The sequence below is a fragment of the Xiphophorus maculatus genome, chromosome 24 (assembly GCF_002775205.1).
Source record: "Xiphophorus maculatus strain JP 163 A chromosome 24, X_maculatus-5.0-male, whole genome shotgun sequence".
Classification (NCBI taxonomy): Eukaryota; Metazoa; Chordata; class Actinopteri; order Cyprinodontiformes; family Poeciliidae; genus Xiphophorus; species Xiphophorus maculatus.
In genome coordinates this window covers 7,117,119-7,143,013 of record NC_036466.1, presented here as the reverse complement: position 1 = coordinate 7,143,013, position 25,895 = coordinate 7,117,119, and the positions used below count along the sequence as shown (strand labels likewise).

The 25,895-nt window shown below is 43.8% G+C and overlaps 2 protein-coding genes across 3 annotated transcripts; both read left to right on the top strand.

The window, feature by feature from the left end:
• The first annotated feature begins 74 nt into the window (after positions 1–74).
• On the top strand, positions 75–17,068 carry adamts5 (ADAM metallopeptidase with thrombospondin type 1 motif 5). Of its 2 annotated transcripts, XM_023329617.1 has the most exons (9): positions 75–1,651; positions 9,190–9,322; positions 9,716–9,883; positions 10,762–11,045; positions 12,173–12,359; positions 12,436–12,611; positions 13,026–13,201; positions 13,312–13,732; positions 13,818–13,932. In XM_023329617.1, the coding sequence occupies exons 1-9, from the start codon at positions 581–583 to the stop codon at positions 13,830–13,832; spliced, it is 2,631 nt and encodes an 876-aa protein (XP_023185385.1). In that variant the 5' UTR covers positions 75–580; the 3' UTR covers positions 13,833–13,932. The 2 variants fall into 2 exon arrangements, with proteins under 2 accessions (XP_023185385.1, XP_014326474.1); XM_014470988.2 differs by having other exon boundaries at positions 13,312–17,068.
• A 2,555-nt stretch (positions 17,069–19,623) lies between these two features.
• adamts1 (ADAM metallopeptidase with thrombospondin type 1 motif 1) lies at positions 19,624–25,320 on the top strand. Its single transcript, XM_005805007.3, has 8 exons — positions 19,624–20,576; positions 21,484–21,824; positions 21,913–22,045; positions 22,143–22,600; positions 22,707–22,893; positions 22,989–23,167; positions 23,264–23,439; positions 23,552–25,320. Exons 1-8 carry the CDS (start codon positions 19,955–19,957, stop codon positions 24,291–24,293), a joined length of 2,838 nt encoding a protein of 945 aa, XP_005805064.2. The 5' UTR covers positions 19,624–19,954; the 3' UTR covers positions 24,294–25,320.
• Positions 25,321–25,895: the final 575 nt, after the last annotated feature.

Below are 25,895 nucleotides of genomic sequence, written 5' to 3'. Positions count from 1 at the left end.
GGAGGGATTACAGAAGTTGATGCAGGTCCTGTTGGTGCTGATGTTTACATTCCAGCTGCAAGAGCAACAATGTGGGATTTAGGTCTTTTGCAAACACTAGCAAAAGCACTAAATCTTTTGCTAGATTTAGCAAAAGATTTAGTAGGCATTGTTCAGGTTTCTCTCCTCCACCACTTGATTTTACTCTGATTTGAAGAGGAGAGGGAGACAGAGAGAACAGGAGGTGGGGGTGGAGGAGTGGTGATTGAGCGCAAAAGGGGGCAGGACTTTTCCTCTCCGAGTCCTATTAAGAGCAAACTTTGTGTTTTTGTTCTCCCAAGTTCAGCTTAGTCCTCTTCCAAGCTGCGCAGAGTTCCTCTTCACCGCTCTGTTTTCCTCTCCTTTTCCCACTTTTTCTTCAATGGTTTTGTTTTCTTGCCTGTTGGTCACTGCTGTGCGCCTTGTGCACGGGGGATCCGGACACGGAGAGAGGAGGATGCGCTTTACGCATGGACAACAGCAGCCACCTAAAGTTGTCCCTTTCAGCCACGGCGGGGATGTTTTAGCGGAGATCTAAATGTTTTTCGGGTTGGAGTGAACAATGCCGCGGCTCCTTGGCGCTCTGACCGGGGGCATGCTCTGGTTTCGGCTGCTGCTGCAGCTGCTGTGCGTCGTGGAGTTTGGAGCCGGGGTGTCTACCTTCCAGGGGTTCTATCTTCCACCTGCGACCGGCTCGCTGCACACACCTGCCCGGAGGACGGACGGGGTGGTGCGGACCATCGATCGGATTTACAACGGTGGAGGGAAGGTGGGCTACCTGGTGTACCTGGATGGGAGGCGCTTTCAGCTGGACATGGAGCGGGATGAGTCGGTGCTGTCGCATCACTTCAGCCCTCAGTATGCGCTCGCGATGATGGGACAGAGTCCCGCGCCTCTGCAGCGGGAGTGCGCGTACCGCGGGACGGTGAACTCCAACCCGGAGTCTCTCGCCGTCCTCAGCCTCTGCGGCGGAGGTCTGGAGGGTTTCTTCGCCGTCAACCACTCGCGCTACACCATCACTCCCATCATCCGGGCGAAGGGACACGAGCACGACACGCGCGCACTGCACGACCGGGATGCGGAGAGCGCGCTCCACGTGTTCACGCGCGAGAGCTTCAGCTTCGAGGCTCTGAGCGAGGGGCGCGAGAGCTGCGGCACGCGCGACGGGAAGAGAGGGCGCAGGGCTGCGGCGGAAAGACGGCGGCACCGAGGTCGCGGGAAGGGGAGACGGGACGGTGAAGAGGGGCACGGCGCGCGAGGGAGGAGATGGTGGAGCCGCCTCGTTAAAGAGCCAGGCGCGCGGCGCAAGAGGTCGGTGTCCCGCGCCAGGCACGTGGAGCTGCTCCTGGTGGCGGACGACTCCATGACCAAGAAGTACGGCAGGGACTTGAACCACTACTTGCTCACACTGGCATCCATCGCGTCCAAGTTGTACGGACACGCCAGCATCGAGAACCCCATCCGGCTGTCCGTGGTGAAGGTCATCACGGTCTTGGAAAACGAGAAGGGGCTGGAGGTGACCAAGAACGCGGCGGCGACGCTCAAGAGCTTCTGCAAGTGGCAGAACCAGCAGAACCCGCTAGACGACGACCACCAGCATCACCACGACGCAGCCATCCTCTTCACCAGGCAGGTAAACAAACGCCGCCCGCCCCGCGCCTTTTACACACGACCACTTGTTTGTTCCACTTTGGGAGGAGAAGCTTTGGCAATTGCGTGAAACGGCATCACCGTTACATCTGAATGTCAATAATTGAATTAAGGAACCCACCAGGTCAAAATGTGGAGGTCCAACAGTTTGACAATGTCATAAAAAAATAACCCATAAATTGAATTGGAAACAAATACATAATTAAATGCGGAAACAGAAAGCCAGTAAATGTTTCGCGGTCGTGTGCAGCAACATATAAAATATGTGTCAGCTTAAATTTAGCCTTCCGCAGGTAGCAAGCTTCTTACACTCACTGTAGTTATCATTGTAAACAGTAGATGTCACTGGAGAGGAAAATGGATTCATTTTGTCATTTACTCTCCTAATTTTCAAGCTGCTGATGGTAAGTTACACAAATTGTGCTGTTTGTGACCATTTCTCCACAGAGAGAAGAAACTTTGGGTGAAACAGAATGAAATGAAGTGACATCGTTTGTTTTTATTTTGACAGTTTGCCTGATGTCAGTGGGACTGATTCATTATATGTCACCCTAGTGACTTATAATAAATAACATTGGCAAGTACATGTACATGTATGGAAACATAAACATGCCACAATTTAATTCAAATTACAACTGCCCACAAGTGGCTGAAATCCACAAACATTGGCTAACATAGCTAACACTCTTCCTTGTTTCTGCTCTTGGGGACAGCCAATCAAAATAAGTGTTGCAAATGGATTGTGTCTAAGTATTTCAGGTTCTCACGCTGCATTTTCAACAAATATCTATCAAAAAAGTCTTCATTTTCTGTGAATAAGTTTCACATAAAAAAACTGCCAATAGGTGAATTCCTGAATACTGAACTGCAAAATAGGTAGTGGTCCACTGTAATTGGTCAGAAGTTGGGTTAACCAATCAGATATTAGGGTCTATTTCATGAGTCATCATAGTAGCTAAATATATTTCAATGTGCACTGCAGCACGGAAACATTTAAAAAATAAACATGAAATGATCCTGTATGATTTTAAGATATAATGGAATAAAACTATGCCTGAAGAATTTCAAATGTAGGCATTGAATTGAGTATGTAAAGCATTACTAGCACATTTAAGCAACTATGTCCAACTTTGTTTAAATTATGATGTATATGAATCATTTTTCAATGATTTGTGATACTTCTTGCCCTTGTATACTTTTCCTCCACACATCTCCTTTTTGCTGAATTGTGCATATGCAACTCTAAAAACGTAAAAAAAAAAAAAAAAAAAAAAAAAAACACTATTTCCTACGCCTGGTGTTTTTCTAGGCGAGCTCCTCTGTCTCCATCCTCCCCCTCCCTGTCCCTTGACAGCCTCGGAGTATGCGTAATCTAAGGCGCACTCACACCACTGCCGTACATTCTTCCCTGGATAGATTCTTCCAATCAGCTGCTGGTTGCATTACAGAAATACTTCCAACACTTCAGCGGAAGTGTTGGAAGTGATTGTGTTTGCTCGTCGTTGTTTAGTCTCTTACTCACCCACCCCATTCCTCCCAATTCTGTCTCTCATCAGTCCAGCTTGGACATATTTTCCCCTCTGCTTTTTGCAGTGTCTGTCAGCTGAGTCCAGGAGTTGCAGACTGGAAGGGCTGTCAGAAAAACAAACACATACTCCCTCCTTGAGGCCGTACAGTTATGGAGACCACACTCACATAACCCTTCTTTCACCATCCTTTTCTCTACCCTCCTTCATTACCCTCCTCCATTCAGCCCTCGTTTAACTGCCAGGTCCAAAAGCCGCAGGGCAGCAGCAAACCTGCAGGCATTCTTCATCTCTCTGGGTGTGGCTTCATGGTGGTTAACTCTGGTTTACTTGTCAGAATGCTCGCCTTGGACTGTGGTGTGTCCAAGCCATGCAAAGTCTTGTCATAGAGCAAAAAAACTGGTGTTGCCTTGACTCTCCTGAACTCGTGTCTCGCTGTCACAGCTGTGCTTTGGCAAGGCAGCTAATAGTGCATTCCAGAGGTCAGCCGGCTGGCATGCATGGCACAGTTTCTGCATGCCAAGCACCTCGTGGCTCCTCAGTAAGCCTATTGCCACTACACCTGCGTGAGGGTTAACAAGAGAGCCAAAGTAGAGAGAGGTGTAATCGTCGGATGTTTGGTTTTGGCAGTCCACGAAAACGGTTATCCAGACACCAGTAATCAAAGTGGACAGGAAACTCTCATAAAATATCACAGGAAAGGCAGTGAACTGTACTTTTCTCTTTCATGCTAATGCAACCTTGATCTTATGGAAATACTCATGACTAAATTTACCTACGAATTGAAATAAACTCAAACTGTTTCCTTGAACGAGACCATGAGTTTCTTGTACGCCAATGGTTTCAACAGCCACCAGATCTCCATCCAACAGAGCGGCTTTTTGATTCGGTGTAATGGGAGTTTATAGGCAATTGAGAAACCTGCAGAGTAGCTTGATGCCATCATGTCAATTTTGGGGGGAAAAAACCCCTAAGGGATATTTCTGGTATCTTTTTGAAGGAATTCAGGCAATTCCTTCAGTAGAAAAGCAGATCTCTGCCCAGTATTAGCAATAAATAGTTAGTTTGTTTATTTCTGTTGAAGACCTGCAGGGGAAAAAAACAGCTTTTAAATCCTGTCATTTTGTAAAAGAAACCCTTAATGCTCCGCCTTTGAGGCAAACTCACTTTAATCTTTAAACTCTTTGGCTATTAAAGGCTATTATCTGGATCAGTTCTGGTTACTTTGTCAACAAATTCAACAAGTAGAAAGGCATGCCATACAGCTCCTGAGGAATAAGTGAAAGCGGTATTTTAAAGCTGCATTCCTCTGCAATTCACTTGTCTGGAGTGATTTGTTTCCACCTATATTTCTGTATTGTCATTAAACTGTGACGGAAAGTTGTAAAACATGTCCGTGTTAGCCGCATTCCTCTCAGGAGCCACACTTGCACAAGTTTCCACACCACAATTCACTTTTTTTCAGGAGAGCAGAAGAGATCAGAAAACGTTAGGAGTCGCAGAAAACCGTTTACACCCATTAGTGTTTCCACTGACAGAGTGCCAGCCGAAAAAAACAAAACATAATTTGCTTCCTGTTTTCCAGCATTTGAGTTGGAAAATAGGGCAAGTTTGGTGTATTTAAAAGTAGAAATGTGTGTTAAGGATTTTCAGAGGAAAATAACCTGAACGGAAATGGGGAAACACTTTAGATTGTCGAAGGTATGAAATAAGCTTAAGTAGTGTAAAGTGAGTTCTTTTATACGAAAATTTGGAGCAGCTCTAAAACAGGCTCTAATTTTCTGCTCTGAAGTGGATCCTATCTTGCCTGCGGAGTCAGACCAGGCCTTTGTTCCCACATTGGCAGGCCACAAGTGGAACAAGGTTGGAGGGAACACGCCTCTTTGTGGTTGCGTCTAATTACTCCAAGACCCAGTGCTCCCAGAGAGCTGACCCGTACGACAGTGTCACCCAGTTCCACACATGCCAGCACCGAAACAAGACAACGGGTACATTGAGGACACTGCAGACATGCTAGAGAGTGTTTCTGTGTAAGTGGGAACATTAAATGTTACGCATGGTTGGACTGCTTTGAGCTTGGGGTGGCAGACAAAGCTCCACATTTGTCTTGTTACTGCTACAAATCCTAAAGTGTTTGTATGGATTTTGAGGATTTACTTGTTTTCTGTGAGCCACGGATTGGTATTTTGGCCATTCCTCATTGCAAAATAGCTCAGGCTTGATCAGATTGGACAGAGAGGATCTGGGAACATGAATTTTCTGGTTTTGCCAAAAATGCTTCGTAAGACTAGGTCTGGCTGTTTTGGTGTCATCCTGCTAGAAGACGAACCTACAACTCTCTTTGTACTGTACAGTTCAAACACGATATCAAAAAAAACTGATCAATCATTTAAGCCACAGTGACTTTAGCTTTTGTGTGATTTAAAGAGATTAAACTATGTTGATAAAGATACCATCAGTACCAGTCCAATGTCTTCCCCTTCCACTCTGTTGTCATTTCCAGTCTCCTCCCTGAGTGTCTGTACATTACAGTGTACATTTCCCAGCCTTCTGCCCCCGTCGCAGTCAGTCCCTCTGTTTGTTTTAAATGCCCTTGAGATTTCACACATGCTTTGCTTCGTCTGGCACATGTCGACGTCCTGCAGACGGCTCCTGGACCCTATACCCACAGCCTGGACTCTTTGGCTGTCAACAATATGCAACTGGCCAGGGATCTTGATTTGTCCTGGAACAACAAATAGTCCTCAAACTGAAATGCATAAGTGAGATGTACCCCACTCCTGCTCACAATCAAGGTTGAAAATTTCCTTTGAGCACCAACTTTTGGCAAGTTCATGTGTTCATGCAAAGCAAGAAAAAAAAATACCTTCAGCAACATGGACTCGGACTTCTACTACTCACGTGATTCAGGTTATTGAAGAATCATGATTCCTGATTCTATACGTTGATTGAAATTACTTCACTTTACCGTGGCTAACTTAAACCCCTCCAAAAAGAGGCGCCAACAACTTATCATCTTTGTCTGATACGTGCTTTGAGAATTTAAATGTGACAAAAACCATATCAGGAAAAATTGTGTAAGTATTCTACACAAGTCAATGTTTCCATGTGTGTAACTTTACATGCTAAAGCTAGCATCACCATATCATAAATACCATATCATTGTTTTAAACCGTTACTTTAGCATGCTTGGTAGCAGTATGAACTGAGATGAAACCACCAAGTATATCAATCCTTCTGTTTTGGCTTAAAAAATCATTTAGGCCAGGTTTTATTTTCGTTAATAAGCAACTGTAGCTTTTAAAACTGCTGTCACATAAATTGAAACAGAATTTGATTAATTTGATGTAAATTTGGACCAAATAAGATGATACACCTGAATGTGAAAAATGAACTGAATCACCTTTTAGGCTGTATCTTCATAGGGTTTGCTGGAATCATTTGGCAGTGGATATTAGAGTGAGCTAAACCCTCTCTGAGACGAGGCGTGTGTGTGTGTGTGTGTCTGGCTCAGTTTGCCTAACACCAGCGCTGGCTTAGATTTCAAGTGGTCTCATACCTCACACACACAAGCACAGCTGGGATCGAGGCCCTGACCTTTGTGAGCCAGCGTCCCACCTGTTCCCATGTTGTTTCTGCCAATATTACTGTAACCCCTCGTTCTCTCTGTTCTTTGCTTTAATTTCCGGCACCACTCCGTCTTTTCCCCTCCATCCCCGGCGTCTGATACCTGAACTTATTTTTGTTTCTCTCGCGCCCTCCCTCTTTTTTCTTCTTCTTCAGAGCCCTCAGGATAAAAAAGCAAGTCTCTGCCAAGTCTTGGCAGAGGAGGGAATTAGACAAGCTGACATGTGGTTTGAGGTTAATTCAGGTATTATTCACGTGTCGCTATTTAGCAGGAGATCCCCAATTTTTTTGCCCGCACGTTTCCTTTTACACTGTTTCACCAGCATAGATCCAGGTGTGCCTGAAACCGATCCAGAGAGGGGATGGATGAATGAATAAAAAGAAATCGGGAGGAAGGCGTTTGACAAACGGGAAAAGAGAAGCGGTGAATCTTTTCTCGACATCCACCGACTTTCTGATTTTAAGTGCAGCAGCTCTTCATGCCTGTCTGCGCACAGACAAGTCTGGAGAAACTTCTGCTCCGTTCGGCTCTCGGCAGCCGTCCATGCAGTCAGAATCAGCCTTTGTTTGCTCCTCATGTATCCAGCAGTCAGCCGGCAGAAGCTTCCTGTTCACATTGAGTGTGTATGGGTTGTGAGCATCCGTGATTTTGCATTCTCTGTATTATTTGTAAGAATGCGCCCATCCACTTAAATGTAGTTATCATAAGTGGTGCATTTGAGTGTGTATGTGTTTCTGTGTCCCACCCAGTCAGTCATGTGTGAGAGTGCAAAACACAAGGGAGTTTGTTCCAAATGGATCGGACCGGAACGGGTAAACACCCTCCCCACAGAGCCTCACACACACGACCCAGCAGGCCTGTCAGCACCGCTTAACATGACGATTCATCTTCTCCCCGGGACGTGTGTGTGCGTTTATGTTCTAATGTTCATCCATACAGACTTTTGTCTTCATGCATCCATGCACGACCCTCGTCTAAATGTACACTTCGAACTGGGGTGTGCGCGTGTGTGTGAGCGCGCGCGCACCTCCTCGATTAGTAAATTGATCTCTGCTCTCAGCGAGGCCAGGCCGTCCAGTCTGAGGCCTCGTCTGCATGGACATGTGTGGGAATCAAAGCAGGAATCGATTCTCGCTTCAAGGCACATGGAGGGAAACTGGCATCGAAGTCGCCTCTACAACATCGGTACTTAGTGAAGCTGGTTATTGAGGGAGTGACAGAAAGTTGACCCGTTGGAGGGGAAGCACACTTTAAAGGACGGGATTTATGGAAACTCATAAAACAGGCTTGAAGTTTACAATAACTACGTTCTTTTTCTTTGCCAAAAGCACAAGATTTCTACAAAGAAGAAGCCAAGAACAGAAGTTTAAACCTTCCTAATAGTGACGTTACTTTTTATAAGGGATCAGTGTTTTGCACAGTGGCCACAAAGCACAAGAGTAGTGATGGAAAAGTCCCTTAAAGTGAATATTTCTATGGTAATTTAGTTAGTAAACGGGAGGTCAGGAGGCAGTAGAGACCTAACAAAGTGGCAACCTGCACTGAGATTTAAAAGCAGTGTGATGTAAGCAGAATCTACGTTATGATTTACCACAGTGTTTGATGATTACCTTTGTCGAAACTTCAGTTTGGACCAGCATTCAGATCGGCACACACTCTGATGTGCACGGGCATGCATCAGCTCAGTACCTCACAGCAACTGTGTAAATCAGCAGGTAAATAGACTCAATTTTCACATTTGAATTTCCCCAGTGTGAGATTAATAAGCACATTACAATAGTGCCACATTCAGCCAATCACACGCCAACACTCACCCCTTCATAAACCAGTACTCAGTAGTCAACTTGGCCTTGTGACATTCAGATATCAAGATGACTCATTGTACTGAGTCGTTTGTGCAGGTCTCACTTTTCCACACATAAGGAACACTTGGAGGAATTGTTGTTTTAACACAATGAGTGGATATTTTGTCCTGACAGTTGTCATAAACTGCAAAAATCCCTGCAACAGAAGCATTTTCTGACCTGATAAACCTTATGCTCACAAACAACGCCTGGAGTTTCCCGTTGTGAGCTCTTGCCTTTCACTCATGCTATCTGTTATATCCACAGCAGGAAAATGCCCACTCCATTCTTTACCTATGTCACTGCTAACTAACATATTCTCATTAAATAATGTCCGTTTTTCTTGTCATCATTATCCATCCGCTCACTTCCTGTTTTTAGTATACCAACGCCTTTCTCTCATCCAAAAGTTTCCGAAAAGTCTAATTGTGATTACATTGTTTCACAAATAGCAATTCCAGGTGTTATGCTGCTTTTTCCCATTTAAGCAGTGATTTAGATGTGCATCGCTTCCTTTGTCCAGGACCTGTGCGGCCACCACTCTTGCGACACCCTGGGCATGGCGGACGTCGGCACAATCTGCTCTCCGGAGAGAAGCTGCGCCGTTATCGAGGACGACGGCCTTCACGCCGCATTCACCGTCGCTCACGAGATAGGTAAGCACAAAACACGAAGGACGACCGGCGTCACGCCGGGGCACGCGAATGCATCTGTCAGCGCTTCCTTCTGGCGGCTTGAAATTCTTTCTGCGCGGTGCACTGGCATATTCAAGATACGACCTGACATTCCTCACATTACTGGAATGAAGTGGCACACGGTTTGATGTGGAACAAAAACATCTCACCGCGACGCTCCCAACCCGTATCGGAATGTGGGGTTTATTGATATTATTATTATTACCACAAACACTTTTAGGAGTGTTATTTTTATTTGGTCAGATCAGAGATATTTTTGGCCAACTTCCAGGATCCTGTCATCTGCAGTAGGATTTTTATTTGAAGTTGCACATCATGTAGCTCACTCTGTGTCGCCTCTATCTGGGGATCCAGGTCACCTGCTGGGATTGTCCCACGATGATTCGAAGTTCTGCGAGGAGCGCTTTGGGGTCAACAGTCACAAGCAGCTAATGTCGTCCATTCTCACCTCTATCGACGCCTCTAAGCCCTGGAGCCGCTGCACCTCGTCCACCATCACCGACTTCTTCGACGACGGGAATGGTGAGTCGGGAGGAAAACGCAGGAGGATAACAACACACCACAATCCGCGATCATTTCAGTTCTGATCAAAATCTCTCAGAGCTGCAATGTCAGTCGGCCGACATTATTTACATTTCTATAAACCTTCTCTGTGAGTGAAGCTGCAGTGCAGCCAGAGATGAAAAGTGATTCATGCTTCACATTCCAGTTTCATCCAGCAGTTTCATTCATGACAGCCATAAAGTATTGCTGCTGACACTTTGCACTGCAGTTCCAGGGCTTTTGGCATAATTCAAGCGCCGACACTATAATTTCAGGCTTGGCAGTATCTGTTGCAGCAGCTGCAGGGCTTTTATTGAGTTTAAAGTATCACAGGCCAAGTTTATTAGGATTATGCAGGCAGAGATCTGTAAATTACCATAATGCAGAGCAAAAACACAAAATCACACTAAGTATTTTTTTTTGGTCTACTTTAAATATCTCAGCACACTTCTAAATGACTAAAAGTCATTTTTCAGCAAGATATAGGAGCGTGTTTTAAGTCGATAATTCATTAATGTTGATGAAAAAGTTTAATACTATTTTCCAGTTATGACTGAAATACAGCAACTAGTTTTTCATTAATATTAAGGAATTATTTACTTAAAATAAGCTTCTATATCTGTATAGTTGTATAGTTAGTTTTGTCTTATTAAAATGTGCTAAGATATCTGAACAGAAAAGCTGACCAAAAATCCTTCAAATGTTCTGTTTTTGAAGAGTTTAAAGCTTCGGTTTGCTGATTATTTTATGCGGGATTTTAAAGCTTTCCTACACAATGCCTGCGTAGACTGAAATATATCACTAACCGTCCAGGATCTTCATTTATTCCTAATTTTTTTTTTTCTACGCTTCAACAGCCGAGTGTCTCCTGGACTCCCCTCGTCAGCCCCTCCTCGGCCCGGAGGAGCTCCCAGGCCAGAGCTACGACGCCGTCCGACAGTGCCGCCTGGCCTTCGGCCTCGAGTACACGGTCTGCCCGGGCATGGACGTGTGCTCCCGCCTGTGGTGCGCCGTGATCCGCCAGGGACAGATGGTGTGTCTGACCAAGAAGCTTCCGGCGGTGGAGGGCACGCCGTGCGGGAAGGGGCGCATCTGCCTGCAGGGAAAGTGTGTGGACAAAACTCGAAAGAAGCACTATTCGGTGAGGGGAAACGAAACAGAAACGCGGTCAAAAATAGGTTTCTTTTAATAGCTCACCTTTCCACAGTTGTTAGTAGGAGTCAAATTGCTGCTGGAATAGCAGTAAACACAGATAAACACACAGTACTCAGAGGCTCTCCTAGGGAAAGAGATTCTTTGTCTGGCTTCACTGTGTGGTCTGCCTTATTTATGCGACTTCAACTCTGGCCTTATTCATAAACATCAAAATAAAATTTAACTGTAGGGACACCAAATCTGTTCCTGGCAGGCTATCAGGAGGGAGAGAAAACGATTGTGGAAGTCAGAAGGGATTAAGATGTTTAGAAAAGGGATGAAAGGAACGATTCTTTTATGTTTTTCTGTCACGAGCGTAATTTGATCCTTGGCAGACGGCTGCATGCGTGGATGCAGCCCGAGTGGTGACTGGCTTCTTTTTGGTCGCCTTCTACCAGCATAAACCTCCCAATGCTCCCAGTGTTCTAGACCTCAGATTCTTTAATCCAGCTATATTTCCTTCTGTGTGCGCCTTTGTAATGGAAATAAGTGACTTAACTGCAGCAAAAAGTATAAAAGTGTTGACTCAGGATGAATGGATGCAAACGTATGTCACAATTTTCTGATTTTTACTTGTAAAAACAGGAAAAACCTATCGTGTTCCTTCAACTTTGTAATTATATTTGACTTTTTTTGCTGGTCTATAAGATAAAATCCCATTGAAAATACATTGAATTTCTGATTATAAGGAGACAAAATGTCTAAAAGTTAAAGGCATAGTCAATTTTTTGCCAGGCGATGCAAAAAATATGGAAAAGCTTATTTAGAAAAGAGCTGATGATGTGCTAAATATTACTCATCCGCTCCTCAGTAATGACTCATAAACAAGTGGAAATATGTGGAGAATTTGATTCTGGCAATCCTCTGACGGACCATGCGTCTGTCACCAGGCGTTGGTTATCATCACATAATGGCAGACTTCTTCTTAGACACAGTGAAGGATGCATTTCTACTTATCACAGATCTCTCGCCAGCTTTCCCTTGGCTGATAGCATCCAATATCTCTTAGAAGCACTAAATGTTTTCCTTCATCTGCTTCATTTTTTCTCCTCTTCCCCTCGTTTGGCTTCCCAGATGTCCAACCACGGCAGCTGGAGTTCTTGGGGCCCGTGGGGTGCATGCTCTAGGACCTGCGGGGGCGGAGTGCAGTTTGCCCAGCGCCTGTGCAACAACCCGGCGCCACGAAACAACGGGCGCTACTGCATCGGAAAGAGAGCCATCTATCGGACCTGTAACGTCTTCCCGCCATGCCCGCCCTCAAGTGAGCAAAACAGCACAGGAAAGACTGAGAAACTGGAAGAGGTCAGGTGGTTAACACAAGCGTTTTGTTTTTGCAGGTAAGAGTTTCCGTCAAGAACAGTGTGAAGTCCGCAACGGCCCCCAGACGGACCCCAAAGGGGTGAAGACCTTTGTCGAGTGGGTGCCGAAGTATGCAGGGATTCTCCCTAAGGATGTGTGCAAGCTGACATGCAGAGCAAAAGGGACAGGCTACTATGTGGTGTTCTCTCAACGGGTAATATAAGCTACACAGAAAATACATCGATTAATCGTGATCAATTAAAATAACCATCACCTAATTAAGTCTTTTCAACTTTATGTTGATCTAAAAAATATTTTTTTAGCTGCGGAAGCATCTTTACAACAAACGATCAACCGTTCACTTAAGGAATGCTGTTATTGGATTTTAGGCGACGAAATGTTTTATTTTCTTATTCAAGAAAGGAACTGAAGCATTTGTTTATTTTCATATCATACTTTTAATATTACATAAATAAGGCAGAAATGCCAAGTTTTTTCATTTGATTAATCAATTAATGGTCCAAATAATCAATAGAATAATCAATTAATCGTTTAGTCGCAGTTCTACGCCCAGATGTTGCATAAAGTAAGGGAAGATGGTGTTGATGTCTTGGCTTTCTGCATTCAGGTAGCAGATGGGACCGAGTGTCGTCCTCACAGCAGTTCGGTGTGCGTGAAAGGGAAATGTATTCGCACGGGCTGCGACGGCATCATCGGCTCCAAGCTCCAGTTCGACAAATGTGGTATATGTGGAGGCGACAGCCTGGGATGCATACGGGTCGTTGGGAACTTCACCAAGAAGAGGTGAGACTTGGAGAGACAATCCTGGCGATTTGGATTCGTTATTAACTTGTTTGGTCTCTTCAGTTACAGCCAGTCATGTTATCTCCTCTGACCTTTCTCCTGACAAACAGCAAAGGCTACACTGATATCGTGAAGATTCCCGCAGGGTCCACGCACATCAAGGTCCGTCAGCACATGGCCAAGGACCAAACCCGTTTCACCGCCTACCTCGCCCTCCGCCGACCCGGCAGCGAGTACCTCCTAAATGGCAAGTTCATGATCTCCACCTCAGAGACCATCATCCCGCTCAACGGTTCTTTACTCAACTACAGCGGGTGGACTCATCACGACGAGTGGCTCCACAGCATGGGCCCCGGGGCTCTCAAAGAAGCTATGGTGGTCCAGATTCTAGCCACAGATTCGAAAAAGCCCCTCGATGTCCGTTATAGTTACTACATGCCGAGGTGGACAGCCCCGCAGCAGCATCTGAACTCCAAGTTGACCCCTTTGCAGAGTACCACCACAACGTCTACCACAACGCGGTCTGCCACGGTTAGCACCACTGCCGTCTCCTCTACGCCTGCTGCTTTACTGCTAAGGCCAACTACAGCTTCTGTTTCTTCAACCCCTCTTCCAGGTCCCAAGTGGGTAACGGGACCTTGGATGACTTGCTCCAGGACTTGTGATACCGGCTGGCAGAGCCGGACGGTGCAGTGCAAGGACCAGGATGGCAAGCTGTCCAAGGGCTGCGTTCTGAGCGCCCGGCCCTCCGCCTTCAAACACTGTTTGGTGAAGAAATGCTGAAGCAGCCGGAAAGGACGGATATAGAGAGACGTTTTAGTCTATAGATCTAAAAAGATCTGAAATGTTGGATGTAGGGACATTGATTGAGCGAATTTAAGATCTGGAGTCTTACAGGGGATTGTGAATGTTGATGGAGAAAAGGCCGGGATCAGACACTAGAAGACTGGAAAAATGTACAAATGGACTATATTTGACGTAGGAATGACCTGGAATCCTTCTAGCTATGCAGAACATGAGCTAAACATGAGGTTTCAACCCGGCGTAGCCCTGGCGTAGCTAAGGACTCGAGTTGCATGTAGTTTCCACATGGACAATAATTGGTTGTCTTTACTTTACCCTCCAAACCCTGGAGGTTTAGTGAGTCTTGTCCTCTTATGGCATGAGTGTCTTTTTATGCTTCCAAGTGCTGTTGTCAGTCAGCTCGCACTGCTTTGTCTCTTGTCCTGAGTTTGTCCGAGACAATAGCCCCATCGGTGGGAAGCACTCGACATTCCTTTCCTCTCAGCTCGGATTCCGAATTACTGAACATTTCTTAATTTATAATCTACTGGAAGAATGATTGAAAACCCTCTCACTGGATTATCATCCATATTTGTGGCTAGCTGTGGCTAAGCAACAACTACGCCACTAATTATAAATTACTTGCTATTAATGGGGGTTTCCTATCTTCTGATTGATCGCCTAAATACATTTCTGGCAGTCATACTTTAAAACTCCAACATCTGCAAATGCGTCTTAGCTGGGCATAGCTGGCCAATCAGAGGCAGATCACCACCATCCTGGTGTTTGCTTACACACATTAAGGTGGCAGTTCAAAAGTGGTTAGAGTATCCCACTTCACACGTACTCACCAACTTAGCTCTAACTACCTCCATTAACAGCAGTAAGCCAATTTCAGCTTCACTCATTTACTTTTCTTGTTACATTCAGTCTGGGTGGAAAGTGTTTTTGGACGCCATCAGGTACATCTCCTAAATGTTTCCCCCTCCTCTTTGAAAGTGGGTTGAGGGTTCAGAAGTAAAGACAGACGTATCGGTCCTACCAACTTTGATATTCATCACTGAAAAACGACACGGTGCACGTCCTGAGCTAGCACGTTCGCTAATGTCGTACCTTGACTGTTTTAAACGGCCTTCGATCATTTCCTGAGCTTTCTTTCATGGAAACTGGATTTTGTTGTTATATTTTTGTGTGTTTATCAGGTTAACGGAAAACTCTGATATGACAATGTGTGCCCGGGAAACTTGCAAAGACAAGGAAGAGAGATGATAATGTAGCCTTTTAGCAGGGTCTATATTTTTTTTACAACTATACTAGCTTCATCAGCGCAGATACTCTCTGCTATTTCATACTTTTCATTTTGTCATCTTTACATGCCAACTTGTTTTTGATAAAAAAGGAGCTACTCCCTCAGGATAGTTTGTGGCCACAACTTAGGAATGTTTTGTTCCCCGCTTTGACAACCGGTCATTTTCCAAAGACTATAGGATGCTGTATCTAACTTAAGAGTATTTCTATTTTTATTTAATCTGTTATAAACACAATAAATGAAAAATTCATTGAATCTCCAGAAAACAACATACAATAACAATAAATTATATATTGGAGATTTTTAGTGATTATCTTTATATGAAAACAACTAAAAGAATTAAAGCAAAATGGGACGGTTAAGGAAAAGGTTTATTTTACATTTAAGAGAAAATATTTCAGAAAACACACTTATTAACAAATCATTTTTACAAAGTTAAAGAATATATTATGTAATGAAAAAAACATCAAATTGATTGTAAACTCAACTTTTTGTCTGACATTATACAACTGTGGAATTGGAAAACTTTTTTATTTTCCTTCATGCTTTTTTTTTTTTTGCTTTGTTTTCCAAAACTGTCATATTGTTTTCTGTTTACTTTCTCCCATTTCACTTTTTAATGCTACACTAAGCTAACAGGGTGTGACCTCGGGACACAACAGTATTTGACTATAGTATCACTCGTCTCAGCTACTTCTGAAAAAAACAATAATAATAAAATTTAAAAAGTGTATTTTTGAACTGTTGCTTTAAGAAAATAAAATATATTGATAGTAGGACAATATGCTCTATATCAAAGAAGAGGAATATCCTCTTCTGTAGTTTAGGTGAACCAACTCCTGACAATCCTCAACATATCTGTGTGACATTATTACCTTTATTCTGGTAATTCAGGACAAGATGCATCCGCTTGTTTTCAAGACAATATATAGCACCAGGAAAACGTATTTGTCTCCATGCAGATGTCTTCGGGTTCTGTTCTATTGTCTCACAAATCTGAATGTCAACCAAAACGTCATTTTTGTATAAAGTTCTGGTATAATGTACTGTTTTTCCTTTAGATTTTTTAAATCTACTTCATGTTGTCTCAGTTCTACAGATTCTGCTCTCCTCAGGTCTGGGTTATGGTTGGTTAGACTGAACTGATCTACTGAATCATTGTGTTAACAGCACCTGTCGGGCAACAAGACGAAGACATAAAGATCTTCAAAGACTCTGCATACAAAACCCCTTTTGAGTTTACTTGGATTATCTTTGTCTAACATTAAGATTTGTTTCTTTCAGCAAATATAGAAGAAACCTGCAAGGTGATGAAAACATTTTCAAAGCACTGTACTATTATGAAACCTTTCATTTGTGTAATTAAAAAAACAAAAAACAGAACAATATTCCTGACAACATTACCTCAGCTCTCATGTTGAACAAGGCAGATTAAAGTAACCTGAATATATTCTGGACTTATACACCTTCCTGTCATTGTGCTACATCCATTGAGCAGCCATGCAACCAACAGGAGTGAAATATTTCAAACGACCCAGGGTCAGCTTGCAACCGAAAGGCCTCACACTTTGCAGATTGACAAAGTACATGTTTGTACCATAAATAGATTGTTTGCATACATTTAAGTATTAAAGCATATAGATATATTTAGCAAAAATGTACACACACATGCAGTAAAAAAAAAGAAATCTAACAGTTACATATTTGTTAGTATTTTTGACTGACAACACAACACTACTCCTCCAGTCGGGGGAGGGAGGACGCCTGTTGCAGACCGCCAGAAACACAGCACTGAACTTGTAATTTATTGTTTGTACAACTGCTCTGTGTGAATAAAGAAACAATGAGATGAGTTTTATTTATTATAGTAATTTTGTATCAAATTACTATTTAACTTTAGGAATATGACTGTGCTGAAACAATCCTATGTAAGAATATAGTGTTTTCTTTTCTAGCCATCCACATGAATATATGTATATAAAATCTATATATTTAAACAGCTTTTGTGTCCGTGTCATTTAACACTGGTTTACAAGCTAATGTGGTTTTTATGAGCTGCTGCCATTTCTCATCCTCTGAAGTGTTCCCATAAAGGTGGAAATTGAAAAAAATCTGCAATTTAACTTAAATGTTCTAACTCGTACTATTCAAGGTTCCTCAAACAGTTGTGAACATTAAGGATCTCCTGTAGCAGTCTGTATTACATTAACTCTGAAAAGCCTCTGACTGAAGGCAGTGTCAAAAGCAGTGCGATGGAGGAATTCTTCCTGTCCTTTGAGCAATCTCAACCACACACTTAAAAAATATGAAGGAAATATAAAACTGACTTATTGTGTATAAAAAATCAGCAGAAACTAGTAATCACTTAAATATTTTTTTAAATATTTAAAATTTGTTTTAGACCAATTACTGCAATTTGTCTAAAACTATGCAAATTAGCATCACCAGCAAAACTGTTCAAGTGTTTGCATGAAACTAATTGAACAACATAGGTAAAGTCAGTATTGGGAGGATTTTTATTCAAATTCAAATCTTAATCCTACTTTTAATTACTAGGTGTGGCCTCCCACACCTAGTAATTAAATCAGGGACTTCCTTTGCTACACAGGTATTCTTGAGACAGAACACCTCACTTATGAGAAATAGGTTAGGTCAAGGTGATTTGCAAAAATGTCCAGGAAGGAGGTCATTGTTTTGCACATAGAATGGAAAATGGAACCTAAAGTACTTTAGCAGAGGCCCAGAATGTTGCGAAGTTTAGACATGTAAAGTTAAATGAATGCAGAAAATAGGCTAAGCTATCAGGCGCCGCTACTAAAATCCTAAATTGGCTGAGGTTAAAAAAAAAAACAATCTCAATTGGATGCAGACCTGCCGCAAGACTTTGGTGATAGCAGCTGCTGAAAAGTCAGCCACAATTTTAAATAAGAGGTTTTGGGGATTTCCGAGGGGTCTGTAACATTCAAAGTGTCATTGTGGGTTGTTCCTGGATAAACTTCTCCAGAAATGTGGCTATTTTCTATGAAATTGGCCTGAGATGACTTAGATCCTTTAACATGCATAATTTCAACAACAAAAATGGCAAAAAAATAAAATAAAAATCTAATTCTATACATCAAACATGTTTGCTTTATCTGATAAACTATAAACAAGTGCAAAGGAAATTGGTTTTTGAAAAGCCCAGTATCGGAAACTACATGGATAGACTGCCCCCATGTGGTCAGTCCGTCGTAAATAAAGAGGTTTAATAGAGATACAAAGGCGCCACCTGTTGGTCAAACCTTCGAAATGTCATGAACAGCATCTACAAGAGTCGTGAGGGCTTTCCAAAGGGGTTTCTGCCATCTAGTGGAATATTACTGAATTACACTATGTCTCTTTTTAGAGCAGAGGCCTTGAAGGTGGACTGTTGAGATCTGGCCTTAAACTTCATCAGTGATTTCTGTTTTGTGTGTCAAAGTGGGAAATTGACTGTCATATAAGTCTCCAAGTGTAATCTGTTTATTAAACCTTCTAAATATTTGCTTGTGTGATACGCAGAAAGACCTTTTTAGTGGTTTATTCAATTTAAAATATGGGGGGTTTTTTAGTTATTAAAAAAATATATATATACGTTTGTGTGAGTAAAAAAATATATTTTGGAGCATCTGTTCTTTTCTGGCTGTTTTATTAAAAATCCAAGCTTAAACTCTTCCTGTCTGTTATAAAGGTTGGAGAGGTAAGAGCGGGCGGGGGATGACACCAGGACGGCGGGGGGGTTCGCCTCATTTCCCTGGAGCGCGGATCCAGCCCGGTGGAGAAGCCGTTCCACCTTAAGACCTCAGCGGCCCCGTTGCGCTCCCTCTCCCCGCGGAGCGGAGCCGCTGGAAGCCGATCAAGACGCACCGCAGCCGGCTTGGCACGACGAAGGTGACTATGATTCGGGAAGACCCGGCCAGACCCACCTTTTTTCCTCTTCAGTTGCACATCAGCCGCACACTGTCTGTCACTTCAGCTTAGATTTACAAAAAATAAATAAAAGTAAAAGAACGCTGAGATATAAATGTCAGGATAGTTCACTCTAACCCGTCAAAGCAAATTCAGAAGTTGAATTAAATTCTAATATGTTAGAAATAGGTACTGTGTGTAACTCTAAAAGAAGAAGAAACAAAAAAGATTCCCCGTCCTCCGCAGTGATTGATTTGTCATGGCAGCGATCCAGGTCGCTGGTGCGTTTTCCTTGCGCACGGGTTTGGCCCTTTCTCCCAAATCAAAGAGCGCTTAGGAAAGGGGGAGGTCTCGGCCAGCTGGGATGCAATAAATAGGAGGGACCGGCTCCTCATCTGACTGCAAGACAGGAGAACAGACCAGACCCTTTTCCCCGAACTCAAAACCAGAACAAGAAACATCTGGAAGGGGGAAAGGAGCGATAGAGAAAGCGATCTGTTGGAATTTACTGCTGTTCTCCAGGACTTTTCTTCTAAGAGTCAAGCCTGCTCGTAACTTTAATTGCACTGGAATTCGTGGGGGGTGTTTTGTTTTGTTTTGTGGAAACTCATTGTGGAAATATAGCCTATTTAAAGGATTTTACTGATTTTCACTGTAGAGACTTTTTTATTATTATTATTATTTTAATTTTTTTATAAATCTTAAACTATCCACTTGTTGGATTTCACGGCTGCATGATGTGGTTTCCACGCGTTTCTATTGGTTTAATCGTCATTTTGTGCGTCGGCGCAGTCCGCTGCGCCTGGGAGGAGAGCACCGTGGTGCCGGTCAGATTGCACCAGTCGGAGAGCGGGAGCGAGCCATGGCGGACTCTGTCCGCAGAGGAGGAGGAGAAGGAGGCGCAGACCAGGCAGTACCGCTTGGACGTTTTTGGGAAGCAGCTGGTCTTGCAGCTGGAGCCCGATCAGACGTTCCTGGCGCCGGGGTTCGTCTTCCACGTCGTGGGCAGCCCCGAGTCCGCACCGGTCCGGGAAGCCGAGGGCGCCGCCGAGCCTGGCTGCTTCTTCTCAGGCACTGTGAACGGAGAGAAGCGCTCCGCCGCCGCGCTCAACCTGTGCCACGGACTCACTGGAGGATTCTACTTCCAGGGGGAGGAGTACTTCATCCAGCCGCTGAACTCCAGCGAGCTCCTCCCGGGGAGAGAGGAGGAGGGTGCGCACATGGTCCGCAGGAGAAGCCGCGCAACTTTGGCTGAGGAAGGCAGCTCCAAGTGCGGGGTCAGCGAGGACGAGGAGAGGGTGCCAAGAAATCTGGAACAGGAGGCCGGTCACGGAGCCCCTAACGCGGACCAGACAGGTAATAATTGGAACCTAATATGGAGTGCATTTTACGCACTATTACTCACTTTTGTTAGAGTGAAATTAGAGTGAAGTTAGAGTTAGAGTGAAGAAAAGACCACAAACGTTTTCTTCAGATTGTGCAATATAATAAAGCAAAAACGAATTTTTATGTTTAAAAAGAAGTTGAGGATGTGCTGTGCCGATTTTGCGCAGCATGTGACATAAACTCATCCATCTGTCGGTTGACAGGCGAGTAGATGGTCTACAATGCCAAAAGTGCCAAAATGTCATTAAAAAGAAATGTTAAAATATAATAAAATTAGAAAGAAATACGTTTAATTAAAGTATATTTTCTTTCTACATAGTGAATCTATATATTATTTTTTTTTTCAAAAACAAACACCAAGTCCATCATTTTAAAGTCACAATTATTTCATTATTCATTAAAATATTTTGTGTAAGATAGTGAGAGGAAAACGTAGCGCCTCCTCTGTTGTTCAGACTGACTGGTTAACTTGGAGCTCCATAGAGAGGCAGTGAAGGCGGGAGGAGGAGTAGCACAGAAAAGGGGAGGGGAGGTGGAGGTTGGGTGAAGCCGGGCCAACATAGCTGAGACCCCCTGGTACAACTCGCACAATCTGAGTTTATTTTTCCTGAAAGGATTTTCTCCCCTTTCTCACTAGCATAATTTTTCCACACTAAAAGGTCAGTTTATTTAGACTGCCAAGAAGGAGGAGCCATCAATGGTGTGAGGTGTGAGTCACAGAAGCCAGGCTGATTATTAAAGAAAAAAATGTCTAACGCATAACATACTTTTTCAACTTGTACAACAGTTTCTAAAAGTCTGTCGGACTCAATAAATCATTGAAAATGTTTGGTTTTTTTCATCATATGACCATTTAGTCTGATCTCTCTCCCCTCAGCCAACCAGAGGACGAGGCGCTTTGTTTCCACCCCACGATACTTGGAGATCATGCTGGTGGCTGACCAGTCCATGGCCGAGTTCCATGGTGCGGGACTCAAGCCGTACCTTCTTACCATCATGGCAGTGGCGTCCCGCCTGTACCACCATCCCAGCATCCACAACTCCATCAGCCTGGCTGTGGTGAAGCTGCTGGTGGTGTACGAAGAGGAGCGAGGCCCTCAAGTGTCAACCAATGCTGCTATGACCCTTCGAAACTTCTGTCAGTGGCAGAGGCAGCACAACCCTCCAAGTGACCGCCACCCAGAGCACTACGACACGGCCATACTCTTCACCAGAATGGTAAATTTGATTAGAGATGATTAAAGGGGAGAAGAAATAACCTGTAGTCTTCACATCAACATTGATGTTCCCTTGCCTCCCTCTTTAGGATCTCTGTGGTGCCCATTCTTGTGATACTTTGGGCATGGCAGATGTTGGCACAGTGTGTGACCCTGAGAGAAGCTGCTCCATCATTGAGGATGATGGCCTGCAGGCAGCATTTACAGTGGCTCATGAACTGGGTGAGTGAATAATGAAAAAAATCTTTCAGACATTATATAGTTATGTCCACATTCATAATACAGGTGCTAACAGTCTAAATTGATATATTTCTCTTAGGCCATGTCTTCAATATGCCTCATGATGATGCCCAGCTTTGTTCAGGGGTCAATGGTGCCCACTGGAGCTCCCACATGATGGCTTCCACCCTGTCCAATCTGGATCAGCGGCAGCCATGGTCTCCCTGCTCTGCCCTCATGATCACCAGCTTTCTGGACAATGGCCACGGACAGTGCTTACTGGATAAGCCGGTCAAGGCTCAGCCGCTCCCTCAGCCTCTGCCAGGAACAGTGTACAGCGCTGATCAACAGTGTCGCCTCACTTTTGGAGAGGACTCCCAGCACTGCCCAGATTTAAGCACCACGTGTGCAGCTCTCTGGTGTACTGTGACCACATCCAATGGTTGGGTGGTGTGCCAGACCAAGAACTTCCCCTGGGCTGATGGGACATCTTGTGGGCATGAGAGTTACTGCCTGGCTGGACGATGTCTCAATAAGACTCAGGCTGCTGAACATCAGGTAAGACAAAATGCCCACACGCACTGCTCCTCATAACTTTTCACTTTGTTGAATATGTCAACTGAGTCTGGCCTTCTCTAAATGTCCTGCTGTATATTCCTTCTAGACTCCGGTTAATGGTGGCTGGGGCGTGTGGGGACCCTGGGGGGATTGTTCTCGAACCTGTGGAGGCGGGGTGCAGTATTCTTTCCGTTCTTGTGACAATCCCTTACCGAAGAATGGAGGGAAGTACTGTGAAGGCAAGAGGATCCAGTATCGCTCTTGCAACACTGATGTCTGCCCAGACACCAACGGTAAGAGATTTGGACTGCCACAGAACCATAAGTGACTGAAATGGCTTAGTTGTCAGGGAAGAAGTAAATCTGATCTTTGTGCTTCTGCTACTCAGGCTTGTCGTTTCGTGAAGAACAGTGTCTGGCCCACAACGATATGTCGGCTCAATTGTCGCTGGGTTCAAGCGACGGTGTTGAGTGGGTGCCCAAGTATGCTGGAGTTTCACCAAAAGACCGCTGCAAACTGGTGTGTCGGGCTAAGGGGACTGGATACTTTTTTGTCCTCAAACCTAAGGTAAACTAATAATATAAGGTTATGTTACCATCTGTCCCAAGTATCATATTCAGTAAGATTTTTGTTATAAACTTCTTATCCCTTTGCTGACCCCAGGTGGCTGATGGAACCCCCTGCAGCCCAGATTCCACCTCAGTTTGCGTCCAAGGCCAGTGTGTCAAGGCTGGATGTGATCGTATCATTGGCTCTAACCGGCGCTTTGATAAGTGTGGTGTTTGTGGTGGGGACGGATCTTCCTGCAAGAAAGTGTCAGGCTCTCTGGAGCGTTCCAGGTAAGCATATACCAGATCTTCAAGGCATTAGATCTTAACTTTAACCAAGTATTACAAATTTATCAAAGTGTTTTTTATCTCTAAGTTTTGCCTCTATCTATCTCTGTTCCAGGCCTGGCTATCAGGATGTTGTAACTATTCCCGCTGGTGCCACTCACCTGGACGTTAAACAGCGTTCTCCAGGCAATGGCCGTCAAGATAACAGCTATCTGGCAGTGCGCCGACAGGATGGGACATACCTGTTAAACGGCGATTATAAACTAATGACTATGGAGACTGATCTCACCCTCCAAGGGGCATTGTTGAGATACAGTGGTTCTTCTGCCAACCTAGAACGTCTCCGAAGCTTTGCCCCACTTCCAGAGCCCATCACCATTCAGGTGTTGTCTGTAGGTGAAGCCCCAAGGCCACGAGTTAAGTACAGCTACTTTGCACCTAGACCCAATAATTCTGCTTCCACCTCTAACAACAACGGAGGCCGTCGCCCGTCAATTAATGCCATCCGGGAGTTTGGTGGAGCCGAGTGGACCCTAAGGGAATGGGGTCCATGTTCTCAGACATGTGGAGGAGGTCTGCAGCAAAGAGAAGTTGTATGCTTGGACCCGCAGGGACATACATCAAGAGACTGCCCCGAGGAGCTTCGACCTTTGGTCTCACGGACCTGCGCCTCCCACCCGTGTCCCTCCTGGCTTCCAGGTCAATGGTCAGAATGCTCCAAGGCCTGCGGTCGGGGCTTCCGCAAACGTCCGCTGCACTGCATTGGGCATGATGGACACACGTTAACCCTTGACAACTGTGACCCCAAAGACCGTCCGCGGCCCCTGCTGGAAATGTGCAATCAGAGGGCCTGCTAATGACTGCATCTACGATCTTAACTCCTTCCTTTCTGCTACAAAAAGACAGATATTCCCTGCATCACTTTTCCCTTGGACAATCTAAAGAAATTGATGAATGTTATCAACCAAAGCTACACATAAGTCTGCTATTGTTGTGATTGTGACTACCAATGTTTACCCATTCTCTCTCTCCATCCAAGGGCCGAATATTGAACAAACATGGCAGCGGCAAAGGCTGAGCACATCTTTACTCCTGTCCTGTCAGCAGTGGCACATCTTCCCTTAATTTAGCAGGAAAGAGCATGCTGCTACCGCACTCGGAATGTTAGCATGAGAGTGTTTGTGTGTCAAGATATTTTTATGCATTTATATAATGTTTGTCCAAGCTGGGCTGGACAAACCAATAAGATGTAGTGTAGGGGATGCAGAGGGGGTGCTATATTATGTATATAAAGAAGAATTGCTCATCTACTTGCTCACCCCATCAGGTATGGAAAACAAGATTGCTCATAGTGTTTATGTTCAAACCTATGTCCACATTTATTTATCAGAAACCTGAAGCACTTCAATTTTGTCTTTTTTTTTTTGTTGTTTTCTTGGCACATCATGTTACCCAGTTTCTCAAAATGCCTCAGAACTGTCTTTTAGCCATATCTTGCCTTCATGTACACAACCTCTAATGAGGGGGGGCTCAAAAGACCAAAGAGGAGAGCGTGAATGTATGGGAGTGTGTGTGTGTGTATGTCTGTTTGGAGACTTAAAGAGGGACTTGTCTCCTGTTACTACTTCATAAGGAAGTCTCTCTTGCCTTCTGCGAAGGCTTTGTGTTTCATTTGTTCCTTTTTTTTGTGTAGAATATACGAACATTATTTATTTTTGTACAGCCTGTTAAATATAATCATTTGCCTTTTTTAAAAAAAATACTATTTTTTATTGCAACTAAGATTACAGAAGGATGTAGACTATATAGAGTATTTATGCGGTTTTATAAATATATATATTTGGTCCTAGATTCATGAATAAAGCATCACTTTGAATTGTTCAAGAGTGGTTTGTCTTTCAATTTCAATTCAATTTCCTTTATTAGGTTCCCAAAGGGCAATTAATTTCTATAATGTTTTGGCTGTGGACACTGACTTGACTTGAGTAGGTCCATAATGTTATTTAAATGAATTCCAATGATTTTTGTGCATTGTTTTTTTTGATAACACTGTGAGCAGTTATTGTCTTTTGAAGATGATTTGCTCACCTCTGATTTTTTAGAAGCATTACGTATCCATTTACCCCAATCAGCACAACTACTTTTAGTAATATCGTCCATCAGACATTGATTTTTGTTACTTTTCAAAAACCCTTGTCCAAGACAAAGAAACATAAGCAACTAGAGCAACTACTCTCTAAACTGGAATCAGCCAGCTCCTTTAAAGTTTCAGACAGTACTCATTAAATGAAGAAAAATACAAGTGAATCTCTGCTTAAATAAATCTAATCTAATATTATTTCTTAGATAATACTGGAATTATCTAGTATTTTAGATAATTATAATATCTATAATAATATAGATAGTATAGATATCTATGTTATAGATATATTAGAGGGCGGGGCTTAGCAGATTGCAGC